Consider the following 27,549-nt stretch of genomic DNA (forward strand, 5'->3'; position numbering starts at 1 on the left):
GACTCTAGAACAGACTCCTGACTGGATTAGGACTCTAGGACAGAGTCCTGATCGGACTAAAACTCTAGATTTTTTTGGTATTTTCTGAAAAACAGATGAAAGAACTTATGAAAACAGTGAAAATAATAACAAATATTGAAATAAAACATAGTTCTGATTTAACTGAGACTCTGAGGACAGAGTCCTAATTGAACTAGGACTCTCAGATTTTTGGATTTTCTGAGAAAGCTAATGAGAGAATTTTGAAAAACAGTTAACATAGGATAAAATTGAAGTTTTGGTTCATAGTCCTGATCTGATTAGGACTCTGAGAAAGAGTCCTAATTCGATCAGAACTCTAAGAATTTTTGGTTTTCTGATAACCAAGTGATGAAACTTAGACAGAAATTTTGAAAATCAGTGAAAATGAAGTGAGAAAACCGACTTTGAATAGAGTCCTGATTCGATCAGGACTTTGGGATAGAGTTCTGATTCTATCAGGATTCTAGGATAAAATCCCAGAATTTTGAAATTCTTTGATAAAAGTGTAATAGTTTTGATAGATGGAAAGATTTTTGAAAGATTTTCTCAAAATTGAAATCAGGATCAGAGTCCTGATCCAACTAGGACTCTCTGAACAAAGTTCTGTTTTGACTGAAACTCTGAGTTTTTGACTCATTTTGAAAGATTTGGTTAAAAACAAGTAAAAATAGTGACAAAAGACAGAGTCCTAATCTTACTGAAACTCTGAAGAAGAGTCTTAATGCGATTGAGATTCTTGAAGAAGAGTCCTAATCCAACTAGGACTCTGGGATTTTGGCCAAAACGGAAGGTTTTAAAAGGTTTTCTCCCAAAACAGGTAGAAAAGGTAGTAAAAAGTAGAGTTCTGATCCGACTGAGACTCTGGAAAAAGAGTCCTGATCCAACTAAAATTTTGGAAAAAGAGTCCTGATTGGACTGGGATTCTGAAATTTTGGCCAAAAATGACAAGAATGAGCAAGGATATGACCACAACTGGTTTAAAATCAGAATGGAGTTTTAAAAAGGTTCAAAAAGATGAAAATACAGTCCTGATCCAACTAGGACTCTAAAATTTTTGAGATTTTTTATAAATAAAGGAATCCAGAAGCGACGCCACCTAAATGGGCCTCATCTGAGAATTGAAATCAATTAAAATTGAGATTGAAATGAATCCAGATTATTTTCTGATGAAAACATTTCGAAATATAAGATCCTGAGGGTTGGTAACTGACAGAATGCTGATTAAAAACCCAGGTTTTTAAAATTGATTTTGAAAGAAAAGTTTTAAAACTCGAATCTGGATTAAATATTTTGAAAACAGGAGTTCTGAATCTCGATAATGAGATGCAATAACATGCAATGCTATGCAATGCAATGAAATGATATGTCAAATGCATGTAATGATATGCAGCGACACATGAAATGTAAACACTGGATGAAGGTGAAAATTTGAGGTGTTTACACAGAGGCGTCTGGAACAGAGCCTTAGATCCCTAGAACAGGGATCCAAGGTCATTATCTTCTGTTTAACAAAAAGGTTATGTGACCAGCTTGCTCGTAGCATTGGACGAAACTTTCGTGCAGCTGCTATTCATGGAGATAAGTCTCAAGGTGAGAGAGATTGGGTGCTGAATGAGTTCCGCGCTGGCAGATCGCCAATATTAGTTGCTACAGATGTTGCTGCTAGAGGACTTGATATCAAGGATATAAGGTTAGATTTGCTTCTCATGGTTAACCATAAAATTGTGCCATTAGCTTTCAATGGTTGACTTGCTTGGCAATTCTTAACAAGCAAACTGAACCTGGCCAAGATGGTCGGTGATTGTTGAGACATGGATGTGAACTGAGATCAGGTTGTATAATTCATGTTCATCCATGCAAGTTTCTGCATATGTAGATGACTCGGTTGTCAGTCAGAAGGTTAGTCAGGTGGACATGCCTGAGCACATCTGACCCTTGCTGCCATTTCATGTTTGATAATGCTTGTTTTGCCAGCTGAATAAGCATGCATTGTAGTTTTTGTGTCATGTTGATGTTTATATATTTACGGCTGAACCATTCTTCATCCAAACTAATTATGCCCCAGGGTGGTGACCAATTATGATTTTCCAACCGGTGTTATTTTCCGAAAGAAAAAAAAGTTCCTCTCCAAGGCATTGGCAGTAGGGATGCAAACGAATGAGATCCGGTTTGGATCAAGTACAGTCAAAAGTTGCAAAACCTCCATCCTGGATCCGACCCACTGAAAGGCATGTCGCACAAATCTTAAACCCTTAAACGCACATTTCGACTATCTTTTGATAAGGTCAATTAGCTCGAGCAGAATCGACCTTGAATATGGCTGTTTAATTTTGGCTCGAGCTTGAGTTGAGCTTAAACATTCCTAATTCCTTTTTTAACTGGTCCAAGCTTAAATATCCCAAGCTTGGCTCGTGTGCAAACTTGTGGTGGGTGGTTAGGGATGTAAACGACCTAATCAATTTTTGCCTAATCAGATCTGATGTCAGAAGGAAAAAAACTCATACTAAATCTGGATTCAACTAGCATAAATAATTAATCAAGTATGTAATCAAATTCCGTTCTGATTTGAAGGGATGTAAAACTTTGAACCTGATCCCCAAGTGATTGTTATTTGGATGTTCCTTTAATGAATCCAACTAAATGGATTCAAATTGGGTCAGATATCTGAGCCTCATCGAAGCAAATTGCATCCCTATATTGATGAACTTGACTTTTGGGGTTGTCAATGATCAAGTTAACACTGACATCAAGGAAATCTTGCACCTTGGATGCGGGACCTCATGGAATGGATATAGGAATTTCCTAATGGGAACCGAACCAACATGTTTTTAGATCTTGTGATCAGATCCCGGTGATAGTCAAGTCCTGGTCCTACTAGGTTTTTAACTGTAATTGGTTAGGCACTTTTTAATTTTTTTGATAGGCAAGATGGGGTTAGGCAGACCCCTACCCTATGTGGCAAAGGGATTCGAACCTAGGCCTTCAGCTTGGCATAGGACCTCGCTTACCACATGGTAAGCCACCTCAGTAATCGGTTAGGCACCTTGTTATAGAAGATCAGAGGTACTTTCTAAGCTTAAAGGACTATAGAAAAAAGCTTTCACAGGTTAACAGTGTTTGGTCGCAGATCACGAAATCTTCACCGAAAAAGTTTCTGGCTTATTTTTCAAATTTACGACTGGCAAAGAAACAATGTTCATTGTGTAAGAAGATGAGCAGCCACAACAAAGGCCAAGATCCAAAGACTAAATTGTTTTTGCTTGTACAAAGACTGTTACTTTGGTGATTAATGGGAAGTATGCAAAAGATTAGGGGGGAAAAGCGGAATAGTTTAAAGGTGGCTGCAGGCATAAGTTAATAAGGCATTCATATGCAAAGACTACCAATAACACTCTACAATCCAATCAATCCTTGATATGACAGATTTACACAAAGAACAAACCACAGAAACTCACCGCATAAAGGGAACGAAGACAGTTGGGTCATGGCAGCAAAACAATTATCAATAATTTCATAGGAATACTCGAGATAAAAAATCATGTCACTTTCTCACAATTTCCTTTGTTCTTTGCTTTAACCTTCTCTCTATCTGCTCTGATCGTTAAAGTTACACATTTTATAATATCGGTTTAGTAACGAATGTACGAACCCCACACGCTTGATTCTGAAAAAGAAATCCGGTAAATTTTCATTATAACAAAGAAATAAATCCCAACAAACAAGCGTTGAGGGCTAAATTGTTAATGGAAGACGCTTCATGGTGTGACCGCTGGTTGTTGAATCAGCTCAACCCCTGGTTCGGTTACATGCGCTCCATGCGAACTTTCAGGAGGCAACTGCTCAAGTTGTGGCTGTGTTGGAGGGGCCAAGTCACCACCTGGTGGATTGGTGGCATAAGGTAATGGTTCCGGCAATGGAGACCTTGCCCTTTCTGGTGGGCTATCCCTTCTTGGAAGGCGATCATAGCTCCGGCTTCTGCTCCTGCTGCGACTGCGGCTGCGGCTCCAGCTCCGACTTTGGCTCCTACTACTACAACTCCTACTCCGACTTCGGCTCCTATTGTAGCCCCATGTCCGTACCTTCTCTGGGCTTGAACTGTAACTGTGTCCTCTATTACGATCACCACCAGCTCTTCGACCATCAAACCTTCCACGTCCATTCATACGATTAAATCGATCATGTGGGCCACGATCATACCGACCACGCCCAGCAGGGGCCCCAGAAAAACTTCTTCCTCGATTTCCGCGGCCCCCAAACACATCACCACGACCACCACCACCACGGCCACCAGGAAAGTCATGATACCCACCACCACCACGGCCACCAGGAAAGTCATGGTACCCACCACCACCACCACCACCACCACGGCCACCAGGAAAGTCATGGTACCCACCACCACCACCACCACCAGAGAAGGCATTGTTGCCACTGCCGCCACCACCACGGCCACCGAACCCACCAACACGACCACCTGCACCATCACGGGTTCCCCGGCCACCTGAATCCCATCGGGTGACGCCTCCACTACGGCCACCTTTTCCAGAATTACCATAACGTGAGGCTATCTCCCTCACTTCGGGAGGCACCTGTTGATTAGCTCCCTCCAGGACCTTGATCAGATCTGCAGCATACTTCCAATCTTGGTCAGAAAAGAAGGTGTAGGACACACCAGTAGCACCAGCCCTTCCTGTTCGGCCAATCCGATGAACATAATCCTCGACACCGGTTGGAAAATCATAATTGATCACTACCCTGGGGCATAATTAGTTTGCATGAAGAATGGTTCAACCGTAAATATATAAACAGCAACATGACACAAAAATTACAATGCATGCTTATTCAGCTGGCAAAACAAGCACTATCAAACATGAGATGGCAGCAAGGGTCAGAGGTGATCAGGCATGTCCACCTGACCAACCTTCTGACTGGCAACCGAGTCATCAACATAGGCAGAAACTTGCATGGATGAACATGAATTATACAACCTGATCTCAGTTCGCATCCATGTCTCAACAATCACCGACCATCTTGGCCAGGTTCAGTTTGCTTGTTAAGAATTGCCAAGCAAGTCAACCATTGAAAGCTAATGGCACAATTTTATGGTTAACCATGAGAAGCATATCTAACCTTATATCCTTGATATCAAGTCCTCTAGCAGCAACATCTGTAGCAACTAATATTGGCGATCTGCCAGCGCGGAACTCATTCAGCACCCAATCTCTCTCACCTTGAGACTTATCTCCATGAATAGCAGCTGCACGAAAGTTTCGTCCAATGCTACGAGCAAGCTGGTCACATAACCTTTTTGTTGAACAGAAGATAATGACCTTGGATCCCTGTTCTTGGGATCTAAGGATCTGCTCCAGACGCCTCTGTTTCTCCGGTTGGGGAACCACCTCAACATACTACAAATGATGGGAAGGAACAGAAAATTCGAGCTTCATAAGAATGAAGAAACAATGTGAAACTATTTTCAAAAGTACAAAAGAGATCAGCCATATGGAATCCATGTGTTTGCATCCATGTGCAGGTTGATGCAGGTTTATGTGTGCAGTGTGCACGCATGTGCACCGAATCATTGGCAGTTCCTTAGCAGCACATTATAAACACACAACATCTGTGTTTATTTACAACAGTAAGCTATCTACAACTGACCAATTATTAAAGTATTATACGATTATGAAGCACATGCTACCACTAACTTCTGCTAGATTTCTCAATATTCTTTCAACAAACAAGTTTCATCACCTGAAGTTTGAAAGATGGACTAAACTCCTGGAAAAGCCTGGCCTTTGTCTCAAGTCAACAAGCATCCCAAAAGAGTGCACCAGCAGTCCATGATACCTTAGACTAAGTCATGGTCCTCAACACAAGATCCATATCCCTGATTCTCCAACCCTTTCCCCCAACAAGGATCAAGGATAACAAAGACAAAGTATGCATAGTGTGATATTCCACAACAAAGTTATCCAAGCATAACACCATTAATGTCCAACTCATACCACAGAGACAAGTAACACATCCAAGTTGCATCCAAATTTCATGTGAATGTACAAGACATTGAAAACAGAAACCACATAGAATGTCAGGAAAGGTGGAACTGCTACAACCAGAAATAAAGAAATTTGTGTCTCTTTCTTGTTTACATCATATGTTGTGGATTGGTCAGCAATAAAACTGCGTTGAACTTTCTTTTTTCCAGATCTATCCAGACCAGACCACCAAGATAGGGCGTCACTGACATTAAAAGCTACAGCATAAAATCCATCAATCTGCTGAGAAAATGGTTTTCCCTTTAAAATCACAAAAATCAACTCCTACATTCCAGTCAATTTTTTTCCTTATACAATCACAAAAAAATGGACTCACACATTCTGATCAAAGACATACTGATATTTCTGATTATTTATTCTTAACTAGATTCTAATATGATATAGTAGTACTCAACAGTAAACTTTTGACGAGTCAAAAGTTCCTAATTGTAGCATTCAACAACCTTGAGTCCCAACCAACCAAATGGGGAGAGAGAGAGAGAGAGTACCTGTGTAATTGCTTTGTTGGCCTCAAGTTCATCCACACTCCCAATGTTCACCTGTACTGGATTCAGAAGCAAGTCCCCAGCAATCTTCCTCACCTCCTTAGGCCAGGTTGCTGTATACATAAGAGTTTGCTTGTGCAAAGGTATCTCATCCACAATTTTACGAATTTGGGGTTCAAAACCCATGTCCAACATCCGGTCTGCTTCATCAAGCACAAGAAAGGAAACTTGACGGAAGTTAATCTTTCTCATCTCTAAAATGTCATTGAGTCGACCAGGAGTTGCTACTACAATATCAGCTCCCCGCTCAAGCTCTCTCAGCTGAGGACCCTTTGAAGCACCCCCATATAAACACTAAACAGATGGAAGGTTCACTTAAGAGTGCACAGGTGATACAAGAAAATTAAATATAGAAAAAGACTGAACTGCAATTTTGAATTTCAATGAGACATTTAATCAGATCAAATTTAGAATGATCATGAGTGTTTAGCATTTTATTGGATTCACAAGATAACCAACAGGAAAAATAATACCGTTTGGTGGCAAAGAAAATGAACTTCCACCATAGGCACAGCTTACCAATTAAGAAACAGACAAGAAAAAGAGTAATTTCAGTGATTCCAGTGCACAGGCTAAAACAATCACCAGACTGATATGAAATATCTTTCAAAGATGAGAAAGTTTGCAGTACAAATGCAATAAGCAAGGTGATCATACCGTGCAAGAAATCCTTGATGACTGCCCAAACTTGATGACCTCAGCTTGTATTTGTGTGGCAAGCTCCCGAGTTGGAGCCAAAACTAGCACAGTTGGACCTATCTGAGGATTATTTCTACATTGTCTCAGATGAATAAAAGCAGGAATGATATAGCCCAGGGTCTTTCCTGAACCTGTTTTAGCAATAGCAACGATATCCCTCCCCTGTAGGGCAACAGGCCAAGTTTGTGCCTGTATAGGTGTTGGGGAAGAAAAGCCGGCAGAATGGATCTGGAAGACAAAAATCGAAGGAAATAATTTCAGGCTCAGAAGAAATCAGTGAAACAAAATTCAAGAAATCACAAAACAACCAATTACAAGGGAAAAAACTGCTCCACAAGATGCAATTTCATTTGATGTAATTAGTTAAAAGAATAAACCCCATGTGTACATTGTTGCTTACAGAAGCAACTCGAAGCAGCAAAGGGGCATTTTGGACATAGTGGCGGAATCAACAAATAGGGATCCCCACATGCAATTTCCAGAAACCCGCCCTCTGAAAACTTGTCCACAGGAAAGGCTCCAGCTAATATTTTCCAGTTCCCAAAGAACATTGCAGTAGCTGTAGTAGGGGTATCTAGCAACACAGCGTACGACATATGCTCATCTGGAGCAGATATCGCACCTGCGACAAGCGACAATAAGTTTAACTTCCAGCAAATACGAAAAAGAAAAGGGAAAGAGTAAATGTTTCAAGTACCTAAATTTATTTACAAGCAAAAAGTTGGGGGAAAGAAAAAAGTATGAAGCAACCTAAAACATCGTACCTCTCTGAGTATCTCTTGAGGAAAACCGGTTGCTTCAAAGGTAATGAATGGAGCAGGAACATTTTCTCCCTAAGAAAATCATGCATAAATAGATAACCATAAAATCATTAATGAACCAGTCACAGAAGAAACAAGTTATTCATACAAAAAACCTTGTCTGAAAAAGCAACCCTTTCTGGAGAACAGAAGCAAAAAATCTTGTCTGAACAAGCAACCCTTTCTGGAGAACAGGAGAAGGCAGTGACAAATAAACCATAGAAGGTAAGAAACATGAAGTAGCACTCAGAAACAAAAGGAACACCTGTCTCCGTGTACCGACTGCTAAAGCACTTCAAACTGGAAAGTTCTGACTGTGAACAGGTAATAGTTTCAACAGAAAAACAAATTCATCTGTCCTGAGCAGAATAATGGAGGTGCCAACAAAAAGAGGATGGTGCCTCCAGTTTGAGGGCGAAATAATTGTCTAATCTCATGCAGCTCAGCCTTTTCTTCTCAAAAGTCTATGTGCCCATGAATTTTTCAATTTACAAAGTACATCATAAATATTTTATTGATATAGGAGTAAGCAAAACTCAGCCAAGTCATTGGGCTGACCAAGCTGAGTCTCAAATCAAGACCGAGCAAGTCAAGTCACAAATTGATGAGTTTAGGAACTATGCTGCACAATCCACTATAATTATCTCCTTCCTCATCCCTATTGGTACCAGTAGCTTCAACGTCCCTCCTAGTTATACTGGCATTGCCAGTGCTGGATGTCCCAAGGGTCTGGCTTTTATTATATCCTACCTATGTCACATAGGTGCAGGTATGGGTGCAGATGCAGCACTTTAAAAAAACTTGGGTGCAGGGCTGCAGGTTTGATATATATAATTTTTAACAGTTTTAAGTTAACACTACGTGTATTTGTGTGCATTTATGTATTTATATATATAATATAGATAAAAATGGACTTGATTAGGGTTAACTGAATCTACTTTTGGATAGAAATGGACCTCAGTGTGGTTGACTTCACCTAACACAAAGGAAGCTGTGTCCAAGTGTTGCACCCGCCTGGGTGCGGGTGCGATGCAGGTGCGGTGCCATGTTAGAAGAGTCTGTGTGACATAGTATCCTACCTACGTGACCCACATCCTGTTAATATATATATTCTAATGCCCACTAGGGGAAAATTGGTCTTTTTCATCTATTTGTAAACAGACAGATCCATTAGTGGCATTTTTTTAGTTTTTTATTTTTTATTTCTCTTTTTTCCTTTTGTTAATTAAAGTGGTAAAAGGGGATTCCCTTAAGAGTCGTTGGGACTCTCCCCAACAGTCACAAATGTGACCGTTGGAGAGCTCCCAACGACTCTTTTGGGAGCTCCCGTTGGCCGCTCTTGTTGTGTATATAAAGGGGACTTCTCTCCTATTCTCAATGCTTTTTCAAGCATTTCAATAATAGATTCATTATTATTTCAAGCTCTCTCTTCTCTCTTGTGTGTGTTTGGTGTTTGCCCTTTGTGGCATATTGTATCTTGTCCATTAAAGAGATTGTGCTTATGAAATTGTGCTTTTTTGTAGACACTTTGTAACATTGTTTTTTGGCACTTGTATTTTATTACATGGTATCAGAGCCCCTAGGTGTTGAAGCACTCTTGGGACTTCTTTCTCATAGGCTAGAGTGTTATTAAGCTTCATACTCTTGTTCTTCTTCAATTCTTCCGCAATGGCCGAAAAGATGCAAAGATTGACCTCTCATTTAAATTGAATGAGACCAACTATAGAATGTGGATGGTCGCTATGGAAAACAACCTCAAAGACAAGAAATTTTTGGGATATGTACGTGGAACCATTCCGGAACCACAATTAAAGCTCACCAAGAAGAAAGGGAACGAAGAAAAAGCTTTGGGTGATGAAGAAACAATCAAAGCTATTGAAGAATACCAATCCAAAGTTGAAGATTGGGAAAGTAAGCATGGTTCATGAATAATGTAGAACTCAAGATTTGTGCTAATCTAGCAAAATTTAAGAAGGCAAATGAAGCATGGTTTTTTATAAAAGATATGTACACTCAAAAGGATCTTACTAGACATTTTTTTTACAAGAAAAAGTAAAAGAAACCAAGCAAGGGGATATGAGTATTAGAGACTATTATAGTATTTTATCTCCTATATGGGATGAGTTTGTTCTCCTTGAATGACAATGGGAAGGAAGTGATACTGCCATGAGGCAAGAGCAAATGGAGAGAATGATTTTTTTAATTTATTCATGCGTTTCGTTCTGAATTTAAACAACTAAAAGAATTCCTTGTTCATAGAGCTTGTACTCCTCTTAGTAAAATTATTGCCGATTTATGTCAAGAAGAAACTCGCTTGGCTCTTAAAAAATACTTTGATGAGGTCCATGTGATATCCAAACCAGGAAATAACATGAGGAGATATAAATCTCATTTTCGCAAAAATAACAATGGTGGAGGAGAAAAAATTGTTTGTCACCATTGTAATGAACCGGGTCATCTTAAACCCGATTGTCCTAAGCTTAAAAAGAAGATGACTTCTATTAAAGATAGTTCAAACAATTCAAGTGAAGAATCAAGAAAAGATTAAGATGTAAAGGATTCCATTGCTCAACTTACAAAAACTCTTCAATAATTCATGAGAAACAACTCTTCCACACCTTCCACCTCCGGTGCCGCGGTCTCGTCGACTTTCGATATGTTCTCTTGAATCGTTGATGCGAGTGCTTCCTTTCATATGACTCCAAATGCATTTTTTTATCCAAACCAAGTCTTAACTCTTTTAATCATTTGTTTCCACGGCCGATGGAACATCAATAGATGTTAAAGAGATGGGAAACCTTGAAATTTTTTTAAGCTCAAGCAAAGAATTTTATGTTCCAAAAATTAAGATTATTTTAAAACTTAAATTAAATTTTTTCTTTGTTTCTCAAATAACCGATTTTGGATATAGTGTCTCTTTTTCACCAATTAATTGCTATGTGTAGTATCTTCGGTCCGGGAAGCGGATTGGGAAAGGCCATAGAAGAGGAGACGTATATTACATGAATTTTTTGTCGTTGTCATCCAAATCATTTTGTAATCATGTTCAATATAAAGATATTGTTACTTGGCACAAAAGGCTTATTCATCCTAGTGTCTCTAAGTTGTATCTTTTTTTTGGAAAAATTTTGTAATGAAAAAAATTTACATGCAATGATTGTATTCTTGGAAAAATGAATTCTCTTTCTTATCCACGTACTTTATTTCTAAGAGACCATTTGAATTATTGCATTCGGATGTACAAGGACTAGCACATGTTATGTCTAAAGGAGGATGTTCATATTATGTTGTCTTTATTAATGATTTCACTAGATATACTTGGGTTTACTTTATTAAAAACCTAAGCCACAAGGACTCGGCAAAACAGGTGTTGCATCAGCGTCGACGCGATGCAGGTGCGGCATCGGGTGCGGTCAACACGGCCCTGGGTGCGGTCAACGCACACAGGGTCATTTTTGTCCATTGTTTGGCATTAAAAAAAAACCTGATGAAAAGGAGCATTAGGGCAAAAAAAAAATTTGCCCCTAATCTCTCCTCTCCCCCTCAGCTCGAGCTATCTCCTATCGACGCCCCAGCTCCAGCTCCTAGGCTCCTCCTCTCCTTTTGAAGGTGCGTACCCTCTCTCGCTCTCTTCTTGTGACGACAGGGGAGGGGCCGAGCCCCCCCTGCACCCTCTCGCTCTCTTATTGGGTCAGCAAGGGAGGGGTTGAGGCCCCCTCTCGCTCCCTCTGTTTTCAACAGGTGAGGGGCCGAGCCCCCCCCCCCCTCTCTCACTCTCTTGTTGGGTCGGCAGGGGAGGGGCCGAGCACCCCCTTCCCTTCTCTCTCTCTTGTTGGGTCAACAGGGAAGAGGCCAAGCCCCCCCCCCCCCTCTCTCGGTCTCTTGTTAGGTCGGCAGGGGAAGGGCTGAGCCCCCCACCCCTCCCCCTCGCTCTCTTGTTGGGTCGACAGGGGAGGGGCTGAGCCCCCTCTGCTCCCTCTGTTTTCGGCAAGGGAGGGGCCGAGCCCCCCCCCCCTCTCGCTCTCTTGTTGGGTCGGCAGGGGAGGGGCTGAGCCCCCCTTGCTCCCTCTGTTTTCGGCAGGGGAGGGGCCAAGCCCCCCTCACTCTCGCTCTCGCTCTCTTGTTGGGTCGGTAGGGGAGGAGCCAAGCCCCCCCTTCTCCCTGTGTTTTCGACAGGAGGAGGGGGTCGAGTATAATTGATTTGAAAATTTGAATGCATTTTTTTTGTGTTTTCAAGATAAAAATGACGAATAAAGGAAAAGGACTTGCGTCATCCTCGTCCCAACATGTGAGTTCTGCTGCTAGTTGCAGTGGATTGATGATGTGGGGCCACTAGGAATACATGTAGATAAACTTGCAAAAACTGAAGAAGAAAGTCGTGGAAACAAGAGATTTCAATGCAAGCTCTGCGAAAGAGATTTTGTTGGGTCTTAAACAAGAGTGAAGGCTCATTGACATGGCATTTCAGCTTGCAGAAAAGTTGATGAGGCAATGCGAAGAAAATACAAGAAGAATATGAGAAGAGAGGCAATGGCCGATTCTTCTGCAGTTAGTGTGACATTTGCAAGCTACCAAGAAGATGAAAAAAAAAATAAGTCAATGTAGGAGGTAGAAGAACGATACAAGCAGCATTCAATACATATGGAAGAGAAGAATTGGATAGAAAAGTTGGAAGATATTTTTATTCTGGTTCACTCCCATTAAATGTGGCTAGAAATCCTTATTAGAAGGATTTAGTAACATCCTTGGCAAATTGTAATTTGAGTGGTTATGTGCCTCCAAGTTCAGAAAAAATACAAACCACACTTCTTGCAAAAGAGAGGGCAAATGTGGAGAGGTTGCTGGAGATTAAGAAATATTTATGGGAGTAAAATGGAGTTTCTATCGTGTCTAATGGATGGACAGATATTCAAAGGCGTCCATTAATCAATTTCATTGTTTGTTCGCTTAATGGCCCAATATTCTTGAAAGCAGTTGATGCATTTGGGGAATATAAAAATGCAGAGTATTTGAAGGGATTGTTTATAGAAGTGATAAAAGAAGTTGGTGATCAGAAAGTTGTACAAATCATTACAGACAAAGCTCCAGTTTGTAAAAGTGCAGCGTTGAGTTTGGAGAGTGAGTACCCTCATATTTTTTGGACTCCTTGTGTAGCACACAACTTAAATCTAGCCCTAAAGAGCATCTGCAACCCCAAAGAAAAAGAAAATTCACAAGCATATGTTTTATGTTCATGGATTGAAGATTTAGAAAGAAATGTCAAAAGCATTAAGAATTTTGTTGTTAACCGCCATCGTGCTAATGCTATATTTAATAGGTATTCTGATTTGAAATTGTTGAAGGTCGCTGAAACACGTTTTGCGTCCATCATTGTGATGATGAAGAGGATTAAAAGAGTAAAGAATGCTTTGATTAACATGGTGGCTGATGAAAATTGGACATTCTACTGTTCTAATGGTGATATCAAGGCTCAAGAAATTAAAAAATCCATTCTTGATGATGAGTTTTGAGACGGAGTGGTATACTTCCTTCAATTTACGCAACCTATTTGGGAAATGTTAAGATGAGTTGATAAGGATGAGCCCATATTTCACAGAGTTTATGAAATGTGGGATAATATGATTGAAAAAATACAAGCTATAGGTTTCAAGCATGAAGAAAAAAATCTTGCATTGGATGATTCAGATTTTTTTAATCATATTCATTCAATTTTAGTCAGAAGATGGGATAAGAGCAACACTCATTTGCATTGCATGGCACATTCTCTTAATCCAAAATATTAGGCAAATAAGTGGCGGGCTGGTGGTATTGGTCGTGTCCCTTCAAATTTAGACCCAGAGCTATCAAAACATAGAAATATGTGTATGACAAGACTTTTTCCAGAAGCTTTTTCCATAAGCATATCTTTTACATCAAGTCGCACAAGAGTTTGGAAAATTTTCATCGAGATTACATGGACAGGCATTATTCGCGAGAGAAGAAAATAATATAGATCCTATCAAATGGTGATCAACATTTGGATCAGAAATACCTCTTCTTCAAAATCTTGCATTAAGATTGCCATCGCAGTCTACTAATTCATCTTGTTGTGAAAGAAATTGGAGCACATATTCTCAAATCCACAACATGAAGAGAAACAAACTCATCAGCAAGCGTGCAGATGATTTAGTATATGTTCATTCAAATCTTCGATTACTTTCGTGAAGCAATGATGAATACAGGTACTAATTTGCTCTCTTAGTTATTTGATTATTTCTTAGTTTTCATTTAAATATACTTGTATTGTATTTAACACTTTCAAATTGGGTTTGTAACGCAGACAAAGAACATCCAAATTTTAGGATATAAACCCAGAAGAGTGTGACTTCGAGGGAGAATATGATTTCAACATAACAAACATGGATTTAGCTGAGCCCAATATTCCTTCTAATGATGCATTTGATGATGAAGAAGAAAATTATTAACATTCATTACTTCATCAGGATATACTTTGGTATGTAATTTAGTTCTTTTATGCTTTACTTATTTGATTGATATTTAGGTCGATTTATGTAATTGCTTTACTTATTTGATTGATAATTTGATATTTAGGTTGATATATTGCATGCATGATGAATGATATTATGACAATGTTAATTGTTAAATGTTAAACTGTTAAAACTTCAAAATTATATATATATATTTTACATTTTTGCCCCTGGTGCACCCCCCACCCCGGTTTTTTGGAAGTGCCGCATCCCCGCACCCGCACCCGCACCCATGTGACATAGTTAAAAACAAATTCAATGTTTTTACTATTTTTAAAAAAAATTATATACTTATTCAAAATAAATTTCAAAAAAATATAGTTATTTTTAGATCTGATTCCGGAGGTGAATACATGTCAAATGAATTTCAAAACTACCTTAAACAAAACGACATTATTCATCAAATATTTTGTCCTAAAACTCCTCAACAAAATGGCCTTGGTAAAAGAAAACATAACTCTTCTTATTTCTAAAAATATTTCAAAGAACTTTTGGGCCAAAGCCGCTCTTTCCGCAATTTATCGTATAAATAAGATGTCATCCTCATCTTTAAAATATGTTTTTCCCTTTGAAAAATTGTTCAAAATATCTATGAATTTTAAAAGATTAAGAATTTTTTGTTGTAAATGCATTGTTCTTCTTCACGGACACAATAAACTTTCACAAAAAGCTCTTGAATGCGCTTTTATTGGCTATAGTGAAAATCAAAAGGCATATAGTTGTTATGATATTAAAAATAATAAACTTTATATTTCAAGAAATATGACTTTTCTTAAAAAACAAAATGGATTTGAATATCAAAAACCCAAGAAGTTTATTACTTTTTTTTCTTTGACTTATTACCTAGAAACGAGTCTAAAGATTTTAATGATATTATTTGTGATAATGTTTGTGATGACAATTCTCATCAAAATGATGATTATCACAATGAGAATTCCAATGATATCCATGTGTATACTCGGTGAGAGGGAAATGAACATCAAAATGCTTTTGACATATATTCACAAAACATTCCTTAGAAGACCAAGCAAAAGAATTTGTACCTAGGCGATCTTCTAGGAATAGTAGACCTCCTCAAAAATTTGTGTCATATGATTTTTTTTCTCAAATTATAGAACTTGTCTAATGATGATCCATTTCTATCATAAGTCTTCCAACTTTAAAGAAGTCAAGCAACATCCACATTAGATTGATGCTATGAGACTTGAATTAGAAGACTCAGCAAAGCTAACACTTTGACAATTGTAGGTCACCCTTTAGGAAAACACGTTATTGGACATAGATGAGTTTATAAAGTCAAAAATAAGAATAATGGGTCATTAGAAAGATACAAAGCTAGGTTAGTTGCTAAAGGGTATACACAAGAATATAGAATTGATTATGAGAAAACCTTTGCATCAGTTGCTAGGATGATTAGCGTAAGAACCTTAATAGCCTTAGCATCTATTAAACAATGACATATCTATCAATTAGACGTCAAAAATGTTTTTTTAAATGGGAACCTTTATAAAGAAGCTACATGGATCTTCCGCCGAATCTTGAAATTGAGAAAGAAAAAATTCTTAAACTCAATAAAGCTCTTTATGGTCTTAAACAAGCTCAAAAAGTTGGTATGATCACTTTAGTAAAGTTGTTCTTGATAATGGTTTTACTTCTTGTTATATTGATACTTATATTTTTGTTAAGAATGAAAGTGATCACATATTTTATTGTCATATGTTGATGACATGATCATCATTGAGAATGATAAAAAGGGCATTGAGTTTATTAAAAATGTTCTTGTAAACAATTTTGATACGTCTGACCTTGGATTTCTGAGAAATTTTTTAGGGATTGAAGTTGTATATTCTCCTCGGGGATATGTTTTGTCTCAAATGAAGCTAGCATCAGATATTATTGCTAAGTTTGGCTTAACTGACGAAAAAAAACTAGAGACACCAAAAGTAATCAACGCCAAGATGAGAGTCTATGATGGAACTCCTTTAAAAGATCCCACTCCTTAACGTCAATTGATTGGATCCTTAGTTGTCAAAAGTTGCACCTAGGCTAGCTAGGCATAAGGCCACCGCCTACGCTCTAGGCGTAAGGCCACCGCCTAGGCTTATGGGTCTAGGAGGTAAAGATCTATTTTTTCTTACCTAAGTTGCCTAGGGTATCCATGCCTAAGCCACAAGGACATAGTTGTCATGTTTTCTAAAAAAAATTGTCTCCTTTCTTTCTTTCTTTTTTCTGCCCAAAAGCTTTCTTTTTTTATTCTCTCATTTTCTTCTTTTGTTTTTCTTTTTTATCTTACTTTTTTTCTTCTTCCTCCTCCTTTCACCCCTCTACTTAGTTGTCAAAAGCGGAGCCTAGGCACCACCTAGGCAGCCTAGCCAAGGTAGTCTCTGGGTCTGATGCTCAGTTGCACACACATATGTTTTCTATGTAATTGTATATAATTATATATATTAACATATCATAAACATATATTATAAAATTATAATATTATGTGTTTATATTATATATAATTATATATATACATATCTGTGTACTTAATTCAGATATAATCTATAAGCGTATGAGTTATTATATATAATTATATATATATACATATTTATTTGACTGTTTTTATTATTTGTCTATTGCTTATTGTTGATTGATTTTATGTTATATACATGTTTGTTATTAATTTTAGTAGTTTGTTTACATATTTTGTATTTTTTTGTTTTTTATTTGGGATACCGCCTAGGCCTCGCCTAGTCTTTTTAGGGGCTCACCGCCTAGCGCCTTTGACAACTAAGATTCGATCACTGACATATATGTCTATTACCAGGCCAAATATTGCTCATGTCGTTCACAGTGCAAGTCAATTCCAAAATGCCCATACTACTACTCGCATGGTTGTCGTCATGCAAATTATCAGGTATTTGAAGGAATCCATAACTAAAGGATTATTCTTTTATTCTTCATCTCCTAATTTAATTACTTATACTGACTCTGATTAGGGTGGTAACCCCAATGATCGTATTTCTACCACAAGTTATTGTGTTTTTCTTAAAGAATCATTAATATCTTAGATATGTAAAAAACAACAAAATGTGTCTTTATCTTCTGCAGAAGCTAAATACAGGGCAATGTCCACAACTACAATTGAACTTCTACAACTGAACTTGTTTGGTTGAAAAGTCTGCTCAAAGATATAAGAGTCATTATCTATATTCCTTTGAAGTTGTGTTGCGACAATAAGAGTGTCATCCACATTGTTAGCAATCACACCTTCCACGAACGAACAAAGCACATCGAGATGTCCTGCCATTATGTTCGAGATGAATTTTTACGGGGCACCATTCAACTACCATATGTCACTTCAGGGTATCAGCTCGCAGAATTTTATATCAAAGCGTTGTCATCACCTCGTTTCTACTTTTTCCTAAGCAAACTCTAGGTGATCTCACCGTCAGTTTGAGGGAGGGTGTTACAATTTCGTCTTTTCATCTATATGTAAATAAACATGCCCATTAAGGACATTTTTGTTTTTTTGTTTTTTTGTTTTTTTGTTTTTTTGTTTTTTATTTTTGTTAATTAAAGGGGTAAAACAAGATTCCCTTAAGAGTCGTTGGGGAGCTCACAACAACTCTTTTAGGAGCTCCCCTTGGCCCTTCTTGTTGTGTATATAAAGGAGACTTCTCCCATATTCTCCTTAATGCTTTTTCAAGTATTTCAATAATAGATTCATTAATATTTCAAGTTCTCTCTTCTCTCTTGTATGTGTTTGGTGTTTGCCCTTTGTAGCATATTGTATCTTGTCCATTAGAGACATTGTGCTTATGAAATTGTGACTTCTTGTAGTCACTTTGTGACATTGTTTTTTGGCACTTGTATTTCATTACACATCCTCCAACCCAAGTGACCATGATCCAAAATGACCCATCCCAAGTACTCTGTGTGTATTATTAAGTAAATGCTCCCAATATGATACAGAAATTGTCCCAATTGATTACATATATCTTGGTCAGATTAGACATACCAAAACTAGTCAGATAACTCATCCAATGACAACACTAGCTAGAAAGAAAAAGTTGGTCAGATTTAAGCTAGACTACGCTAATATATACACATATTTATTTTGCCGGATAGACCTTTATGTAGGTCAGACTTAGAATTAAGCAGAATCTTAGTTTGGATAGCATTGAACCAAGTAAAGCATGTGAAATATCAAATATGAATTGAATCTTCGTAGATTCACTTTTGCCACATACAAAAATAAAAATAAATCAAAATAACACTACATCCAAGCATAGTTACCAGGATAGAATGAAGCAGACGCATGGAAGCAAGTGTTAAAAAGTAGTATGAAGTGTGAATCATGATTCATTTTGAAAGTGATTGTGGAAGTGTGGGAGAAGTGAAAAAGGAAACGTGTAGGAGGTGAGGGGAAGCAACAAACAATAAATATTAACATGAAAAACACAAAAAAAGGGGGGGAAGCAAGTGAGAAGCGATAGGAATCAAGTGGGAAGAAAGGGAGAAGCAAGAGGGAAATGATTAGAGAATCGAGTGGGAAGCACACTTCCCACAAGTGAGAAGTGAGTTTCCCCACGCTTCCCGCCTTTTGGAGGAAGCATGGTGCTTCCCGCTTTGATGGTGCACTTCCTCCCCCTAAGGAGGCGCTTCCAGTAAATATGGATGCAAGACACACATATCACCTCAAAACAATAGATACCTGAAACAGCCAACTGCAAGCCAGCCCAAACGTATACAACATAGCTATGAAATAAATTAGATTTGGATCAACCATTCAACACAGATTCATCGCACAGTGCCAAGGGTGTTTTGGAAAAATAACCTTTTATGACTTACAAAAGAACTCAGCAATAAGAATGTAAGCATTTCAGATCCAGATGGAAGGGGACTATCAGTTTAGTGTATCTATACAGGGTCTGGATCTAATTCTAGGTAGTTGGCTTCATCGGACCTAGATGTAGATGGCTAAGAACTAGGAAAATAAATCCTTAATTGTTGTAAATTATATGTAGATGATTGGGATCTTAATTGTCTGGGCGCCAATTCATACTAAGCCATCCAAACTTGGCCCAGCTTTACTGATTCTAGAAGCATAGCTTTACTGAGTCTAGAACCAATTAGCGTTGAACCGATGTTGGCTCAAGTGTGGAATCCACTAAAGATAAATGTGTAAAATTTCTTAGCAGATTATAGGAGTCTTCATGTCCCTTTCAAATCATGTGATTTCAGGAATCTTAGGGCATGTTTGCAATGCCCCGTGATTCTTGGATTGTCTCCAGATCCTGTGACTGTAAATCACAATCACAACACTTTCTCAAGGTTAGTGACATGAGAAAAGTACAAGTTGTCATTGTGACTATCAGATATAACTGTTTTTGCCTTGAATATTGTGAAAATTGGTTGTAAGATTGACCTTGTGACCAACAATCACAGCTTCAAGTTTATCAGCTGTGATTGTTCATCCCACCTGTGACCAAAGCAAACATGCCCTTAATTCTATATAAAATGGTAGAACTCGGAGGCTCCCATGGATTCTATGAATCCTAGTGAATTCTGAGTTCTCCAAACAAAGGACCTGAAGAATCCCAGGACTCTTAAAGGTCTTAGAATTCTGCAAACAGGGCTCAAATTTTGACCAGCACAAAAGACAACTTCAAGCAGCAGAGGAGATCAGCCACTCACAGCAATGGTTACTCTACCGTAATCCTAATGCCACAAAGAGATCACATAATTACCAAGGATCGACAAAAGGAAGATGATAAGCCTATGACACTAGATTCAACTTAAACTTCAATTAACAATTTGTTGCCATCAAAGATTGTCCAAAATTTTCTTTTAGACACTAGCAAGAAACATGAACTGGAGAGCAGCTGTTAGCATATTGCTGATAGCCCGATACCTTCCTCAAGTCATCATTGTCATAGCAAGAAGAGGATGACAACGACAAAGAACAAGAAGAAGACAACAATAAGAACCAGTTATCAGCTGTTTGGAATAAGGAACCAGTTATCAAACTCTGGAACCATCCAGGCTATATGCTATCATATAGGATTCAGTAATATCCTGTGTCAACACAAGCTCAGACTGATTAAACCATTGGATCCAACTTGTGTTTCAAGAACTGATTCAGGTCCATATTTAGCATTGGCTTTTCCCCTCCCCCACCCAACCCTTTTCCGAAAAAACACATCTAGGTTGGAGAAATTTCCCTCGAACGAAACAACATCCAGCAGAATGGATAGCAATAGCCCCTGAGGTTATCATTGAATGCTCACATGGAAAAGAATTCACGCTTTCCTCCAAACAACTGTCTTTCATGTTTACGCATAAAGGAAGCCTTCTAACTGAATGTGCATATATTTCCTTTCCAAAAACATCAATATAACATGTGAAGCATTGATATTATCTGGAGACAAAGTCCCTGCAACTTCAGATCTTCCAGTAAGACAAACACAGACAGGCACACAAAACTTTTGTACATAAAATAGTACATGTTTCTCCCGAAATAATTAAAAAATAATAATAATACATGCATCATATTCTTCTAATGTCAATCCAGGAGCCCTTTTCTTAGATATTTTCAGAATATAAATGTGGAACCTTTTTATACAATCATTCATTAAAATAGACCCGCAGATAGGAGTTCTAGTGCCTCTGACAGCCCGTGTTAATGTCATGAACCAACAGGACCATAAGAATATGGACATATCAATAGAACTTTGTTTATGAAAGGTCAAGATTCAGTCACTCTGCTAGATTGAAGTTGGATGCACTGAAATATAGACATTATATCACACCTTTTGAAGGATCGAAACCACAATCATTTCACCCTCGGTATAAGCATTCTCATCAACAAAAACGCATTCTCATCAACAAAAATATGGTTGTTTCATGTCGGCGACTACAAAGAGAAGCGTATGCAAAGAACTAGAATATAAGCTCTTTGTTTTCTATCCACTTCCATCTTGCACCTCAATGATGAATTGGTGGTGGAATATGATCCACTCCACAAATGTTACTGAGAGATCCCTCCCATGCCTAATATTGTATTCTCTGTCCCTTCCTGAAAATTTGTCAGCAAGGTTAACAGTGACTAGGTAAAGAGTCTTGGCACCTAACCAACAAAATGGTACTATCAAAAGATAGATTAAGGAAATGAAGAATTTACAATGTGCTTTGAGACTCAGTAAGACAAGAATGTTGGTGTTACATTAAATTTTAAATAACAATGTAAATAGTTCATGTTTTGTGGCCAGGAGCAACACCTTCGGAAATATGGATACAATATAAACTTTATCACTGACATTAGGCATGCACTGTGGTCGGGGACAAGGTGGCATGCAGAAATATGGAGATAATGGCTTTAACACTGATATTAAGCTAGGTAACGGAATAGCATAAATACAACAGGCATAATCCACCTATCCTCTCAGTCCTTTTTTTCTGCTTCATGTTCTTCATCTATTTTCTCTTCCGCTTTCGCCCCTCCGCCCACATAAATTATTCAATTAAAATGCTGAGAAAATATCAAAATATTTTCATCTTGTATCCTCATTGAAACCCTGGTTTTTATTTCACAGCAATGAAAAATTCTGATTATGCAGTATTCCAGAAAATCTTTTACGGTTTTACCTACAAAGATGCAGTTTCTAACTTCAGAGTGATAAAGTTACATCCACTCCAATAAACTGTTAGTAAACTTTGTGATTAAAAAACCTCACATGAATTGATAATGGTATTGTCATGGTGGCTTAACAACAGATGACTGATATTTGAAGGGAAAAACAAAAAGAAAATCAATTCAAAAAAAGAAGAATACCAGGAAATAAAGCATAACCAAATCATACAACATATTAAACCAATGAGAAGCAAAAGATAAGACAAACCATAGCAGTAACTTCATGATGCTGCTTATATGCTTCAACAGATAAGGCATTGCCCATGTCTGGAGGGCCATGAACTCCTAAAGATGCCCTGACAGGCCCATTACTAGGATATGGCTGTCCACCAGGACCATAACTATACATGTGGAGCATTGGAGATCCAGCTACTGCATTAGTTGCAGGCATATTCTGAGGAATGCCACCACTCGATCTCATTTCCTGATGCTGAACAGCAACCGCAAATAAATAAGAAGCTCCATATACTTGTAAATTCAATCTAATAACAGACTAACAGAATGCACTTCAATGTCCAAGCAAAGAAAATATGATTCTGCCAACACAGTCAACATTTCAAGAAACATGAAAGAAGGGTCAGACAGTAACTCCACATACATAATGATGGAGAAAAACTAAAAGGTATCACCTATACATGGAAGCATAATTACTAGAGGAGGTAAGTCACCTAACCAATGGATGATTAGGCAAGCAATCCTTTAATGGAAGTGCTATCGAGATGACAAGATAAAGAACACAGATGATGACCTCATAATGGTCATTTAAAGCCAGAATGAGACCAATTCTGCAGTACTTCAGAAATTGCATGCACCTAACTGCTTTGGATGGAACTTGCCTTATTATGTGTTGTTTAAAAAGCCTCGACCATTATTTGTTATCTGTCCTTGAATGTAAGTGTTTTTCATATGTTAATAATTACTTGCACAACAACGTTCTCCACAGGCATAAATTTGCAAGTTCATTGGCAATGACAGTAATTATAAAGGATACAGATGTCTCCAGCAGGAGATCAACTGACCAAGTGAGTTATATTAACACATGTTCCACATAAGTGAGGATGAAGACAGTGATTCAGTGACATAAGTCCTGTGAAACCTCAATCTTTAATCCACCTTTTAGTTGATACCTTTTAGTTGATTACAGAGTACTCCCCAGAGTTGCCAGTCGGGGAAGCGATTCGAGAAGCGGAAGCGAGGCACTTCCAAAATTTTAAGAAGCGGGAAGCATGAGACAACTTAAAAGCGAACCAAGAATCGTCTCAGAAGCGAGAAGAGAAGCGAACCGGAAGCGAGGGAAAGCGAAAAATGAAAAAAAGAAAGAAAAACAAGAAGAAAAAAACAAATAGGAAAAAAGAAGGGGAAGCGAGCTTCCCATATAGGAGGAAGTGCGCTTCTCAAATTTTTTGGCACTTCCCAGCACGTTTCGAAAGCGCCACATTTCGCGCTTCCAAAATGCGCTTTGGGAAAGCGTGCTTCCTCAGGCCCTATGGCGCTTTCGGTATCCTTGGTACTCCCAACATATTCTTTCCATGCAATTTATGTCCCAAAACTAGTGATGGAGCAGCAAACAACTGGTGACAAAACTGAGCTAGCATCCCAAGGGCAGAAAAAAATGACCAGTTTCAATTTTGTCCAGAAGCTATCATGCGAAATAAGATAACTTGATCAATAAGCCTTCCCATAATGGGCAGCATCATGTGTCATCAATGTTCCCAAATCAAATGAAGTTGACTAACACTTTCCAACCTTACCTATGCCAACCAATTATGTCAATTATGATCCAAGAAATATAAGTATCACTCAAGACCCATTAAAGTAAAGGCCTTCTCTTTGAATTTAGAGTGAAACATGCCTGGTAGATGCAATGAATGAGGAAATTTCAACGGTCGTTAAAGGATATATCCACGAGCATGGTTGAATTTTATAAAATCTTCAACCATGTAGAGGGTGGACATAATACAATTATTATCTTTGGCCACTACTTTTGATTCAACATTCTATCAGCTGGATGCCAAGAATCCATTTTGCATAACTTACATGAACAAACATATGTAAAGCATCAGTATCATTATCCTAAAGGAGATTCACACTAAAGATCAAGGTAATTTATGGACCCAAACAAGCCTCTAGAGCAAGGTTTGAGACTTCTAGTGTAATAACTCTGCCTCTAGGTTTAGGAAGAAGTCAATATTACTCTTATCATTTTTTTCACAAACAAATTTGATGTTAATGTGGTCCCAATACATGTGGGAATATTGGGAGTGCAGCTAGAGATGGAGAATTGAAAAGAACAATCACAAATTTCACATCTAGTATCTATATTCCTTGAGATAATTCCTTAGTGTGCAGTTGCATCAGTGGAAAACTGAAAACTCCTTGATGTTGTTACGACATAAGTATGCAATGGATTTTATGTGCTGCAATAGGAATGTTGATTATTAGCCTAAACAAAACTAGTGCCCCCAGAGGCAAAATTAAATGCAAACCAAGAAGGTGATGTCCCACTTAAAGAACCTGAATTTTTTTATGTATAGTGGGTGTTGTCGATATTGAATGTTTACTAAGTAGATTTGGTTAACACTACAAAACAAGTCTCGCAATGACAAGGAGTGACATGGACATAACTAGGGAAGATTTTAGTGTACCGCAAGGAGCCATTCTATGTAACACGGACTCTTATAACAGGGCACTGGAATATCGTGTGTGTTTTTATAATATTAAATTTTGAGATTTCAGAAAAATTGACTAAGTGTTTTGGTAAAGTTGATAAAATCCTTTATTTTAGGTGGAGTCAGCTCAGTCTAGACTTGGCCCAGGACCCATTAACAAGACCTAAATGAGCCAATTAAGATTTGGTGAAACTTTTTATTTTTGAACTTTAAAGTCGAGCGAAATTCGAGTTAAATTCAGACAAAAATCAGAGGCGAAATTCAAGTAATATATCATTAGATGTGTCTTGAAATTCTGAAAACATTGATATTTTTTTTTCTGAATTCGGGCTACGATTGGCCGAAAAATCGCATTTTTTCAAAAATGACCCACCTCGATGTAACCAGTTCTGAATTGGATTAGATCGGTTCGGATCCAATCTGTTTGATCCAAGTTAATGTGGATCTGGACCCAGTACAAAATCTATATTAATTAGGATCCGGTCCAGTTCGAGATACATATAGATATTGGATATGGATTTGGATCTTAAATCTGAATCCAAATCCAAAATCCAAGTCCAAATATAAAGGTTAAATTGAGTTAAAATCCATGTTGAGAAAACTCCTACAAGAGTGAGATACCCTCTAGAACTTTTTGAAAAATTATTATTTAATAAATAATATTTACTTATTTATTTATTAAAATTTAATTAATTCTAAAAATTAATTTTTGGTATGATAGAGTTTTACATTAGTGGAACTCTACCTAATATTTAGGGATTCTAGAAGAGCCCAAACGGGGTTAAAGTAAAATAGTAAAACAAAATAAAATACCAAATAGATAAAAAAATAGTTAAAAAAAATAAGTGGAGGTTAGAGATAGAGTTCTATGTTAGAAGAACTTTATCTCATAGCCAAATGGGTGAGAAACTCAAGAAGGGACGTCACCCTCTCTTTAGAAGACCAAAAAAAAATTATAAAAGGGTCTAATTCGCCCCTCTCTAGATTTCGTTTTCTAGAAAGAAAGAGAGAATGAGAGGAAAGAAGGGGAAAGAAAAAAAATAAAGAGAAGAGAGGAAAAGAGGAAGGAAGGAAGAAGAAGGAGAGGGATCTCCTTCCGTTCCGATCGTCCGACGTATATTTTCGATCCTTTTTTTCATCTCCGATCGAAGGTATGGGTTCTTCTATCGATTCGAACAGGAGAAATAGCCTAAATTAAGTTTATGTGATGTTTTTGGTGAAAAAAAAAGAAAGAAAGGGGGAAATCTGAATTTGAATACAAGATTATATACATATTTACATAACATTGATTTGGGTCAATTTTTCCTTTCTTTTTCAGCCGACACACGCACACACACACACACACACACACACACACACACACACACACACACACACACACGCACACACACACATAAATATATATATATATATATATATATATATAATGAATCTGTTCTACTATCCATATGGACAGATATGTCACACTTTGAGTGTGGACAGATCTGAACAGACCTGTCGCACTGTCTACCTGGACAGATCTGTCACACTTTGCGTGTGGATAGATCTGGATAGACCTGTCGCACTGTCCATGTGGACAGATCTATCGCGTGTGGACAGATTTGTCCCACCGCACGTGTGAACTGATCTTGACAGTGATCTGGTCCAGATCTCCGGATTGATGGGTGCATGTGAATCCATCGTTAGATTCCCATCATGTTGTTCATGACAGCTGAAATATATATGTTTTTAAAACTGATGTAACGGCATATGTTCACGCATTAAACCCGGCTTGTCGCAAGATCCCAACATGCTGATTTTTTTCTATATATATTGTTGCTGATGTGGCTGGGTTTGTAAAACCAACTTTTAGACATGATTACTAACACTGAAAATCAGCCGGTTGTACGATAAAGCAGAGCTGATTTTCTGTCATAATGTGCACCAGTGTAATTTTATTTTACAACACTAATTATGTTATACAAACTACCACAAAACTGTGTTCATATGTGTGCAAAAACCTATGACAGTTATACACGATGTCTGGGAATAACTATGTTTGCAAACCTGCCATTAAAATATTATACACAGGCTGAAAATCGTTGGCTGTTAAAAGCATAGAGACCCGAATTTTTGATAAGTAGTAATAGCAGATTTGTTTTCCAGTATCGTCATGGTTCATATTAGAGTTGTTTTTGAGGTTATTATGAGTGTTGAAAATTTGTAGTGATGCAATTAGGCATGTCTAAATGGTTTTTAATATAGAGTTATGAACTGCTATCATGACTGTGTTATACCGAACTTTTATTGGACCCTGTTAGGCTGTCAAAGCTAGTTCAATATCGACACATGACTTGTAAGAAAATTATGTTTTAGTTAGGATTTGCCAAACTGTGTATGAGCTGAATATATATTTTTCGGTTGGCCTGTTCTGGAATGCAGATTCTATTTTGTTATAGGACTGCTAATTGCGTAGAGGCAATCGAGTGTTGATAAAAAATTAGATCCATGTATTTCTTTGTTCTCGCATCTGAAATATTTATTTTTGTTCAAGTCTGCCATATGGGTGGGCATC

General features: G+C 37.8%; 1 protein-coding gene and 1 non-coding gene across 3 annotated transcripts in view; one reads left to right on the top strand and one right to left on the bottom strand.

Annotated features, from left to right (window-relative positions):
* Positions 1 to 3,503: 3,503 nt before the first annotated feature.
* Positions 3,504 to 27,549, bottom strand: part of LOC149839538 (DEAD-box ATP-dependent RNA helicase 40-like) — a 48,802-nt gene continuing 24,756 nt past the window's right edge. For both annotated transcript variants that reach the window (XM_090002609.1, XM_090002610.1), the window contains 6 exons: positions 22,535 to 22,756; positions 8,083 to 8,151; positions 7,277 to 7,546; positions 6,563 to 6,913; positions 5,149 to 5,426; positions 3,504 to 4,773 (listed from right to left, as the gene is read on the bottom strand). In XM_090002609.1, coding sequence (XP_089858735.1) covers positions 3,777 to 4,773; positions 5,149 to 5,426; positions 6,563 to 6,913; positions 7,277 to 7,546; positions 8,083 to 8,151; positions 22,535 to 22,756 — 2,187 coding nt within the window. In that variant the 3' untranslated portion in view covers positions 3,504 to 3,776. The remainder of the gene's footprint in view (positions 4,774 to 5,148; positions 5,427 to 6,562; positions 6,914 to 7,276; positions 7,547 to 8,082; positions 8,152 to 22,534; positions 22,757 to 27,549) is intronic.
* Positions 24,750 to 24,844, top strand: LOC149839539 (small nucleolar RNA snoR127). The gene has a single exon (XR_016431757.1). It is a non-coding gene; the product is annotated as a small nucleolar RNA snoR127 (small nucleolar RNA).

The sequence above is a fragment of the Nuphar pumila genome, chromosome 4 (genome assembly GCF_984573655.1).
Source record: "Nuphar pumila chromosome 4, dmNupPumi1.hap1.1, whole genome shotgun sequence".
In the NCBI taxonomy this organism is placed as follows: domain Eukaryota; kingdom Viridiplantae; phylum Streptophyta; class Magnoliopsida; order Nymphaeales; family Nymphaeaceae; genus Nuphar; species Nuphar pumila.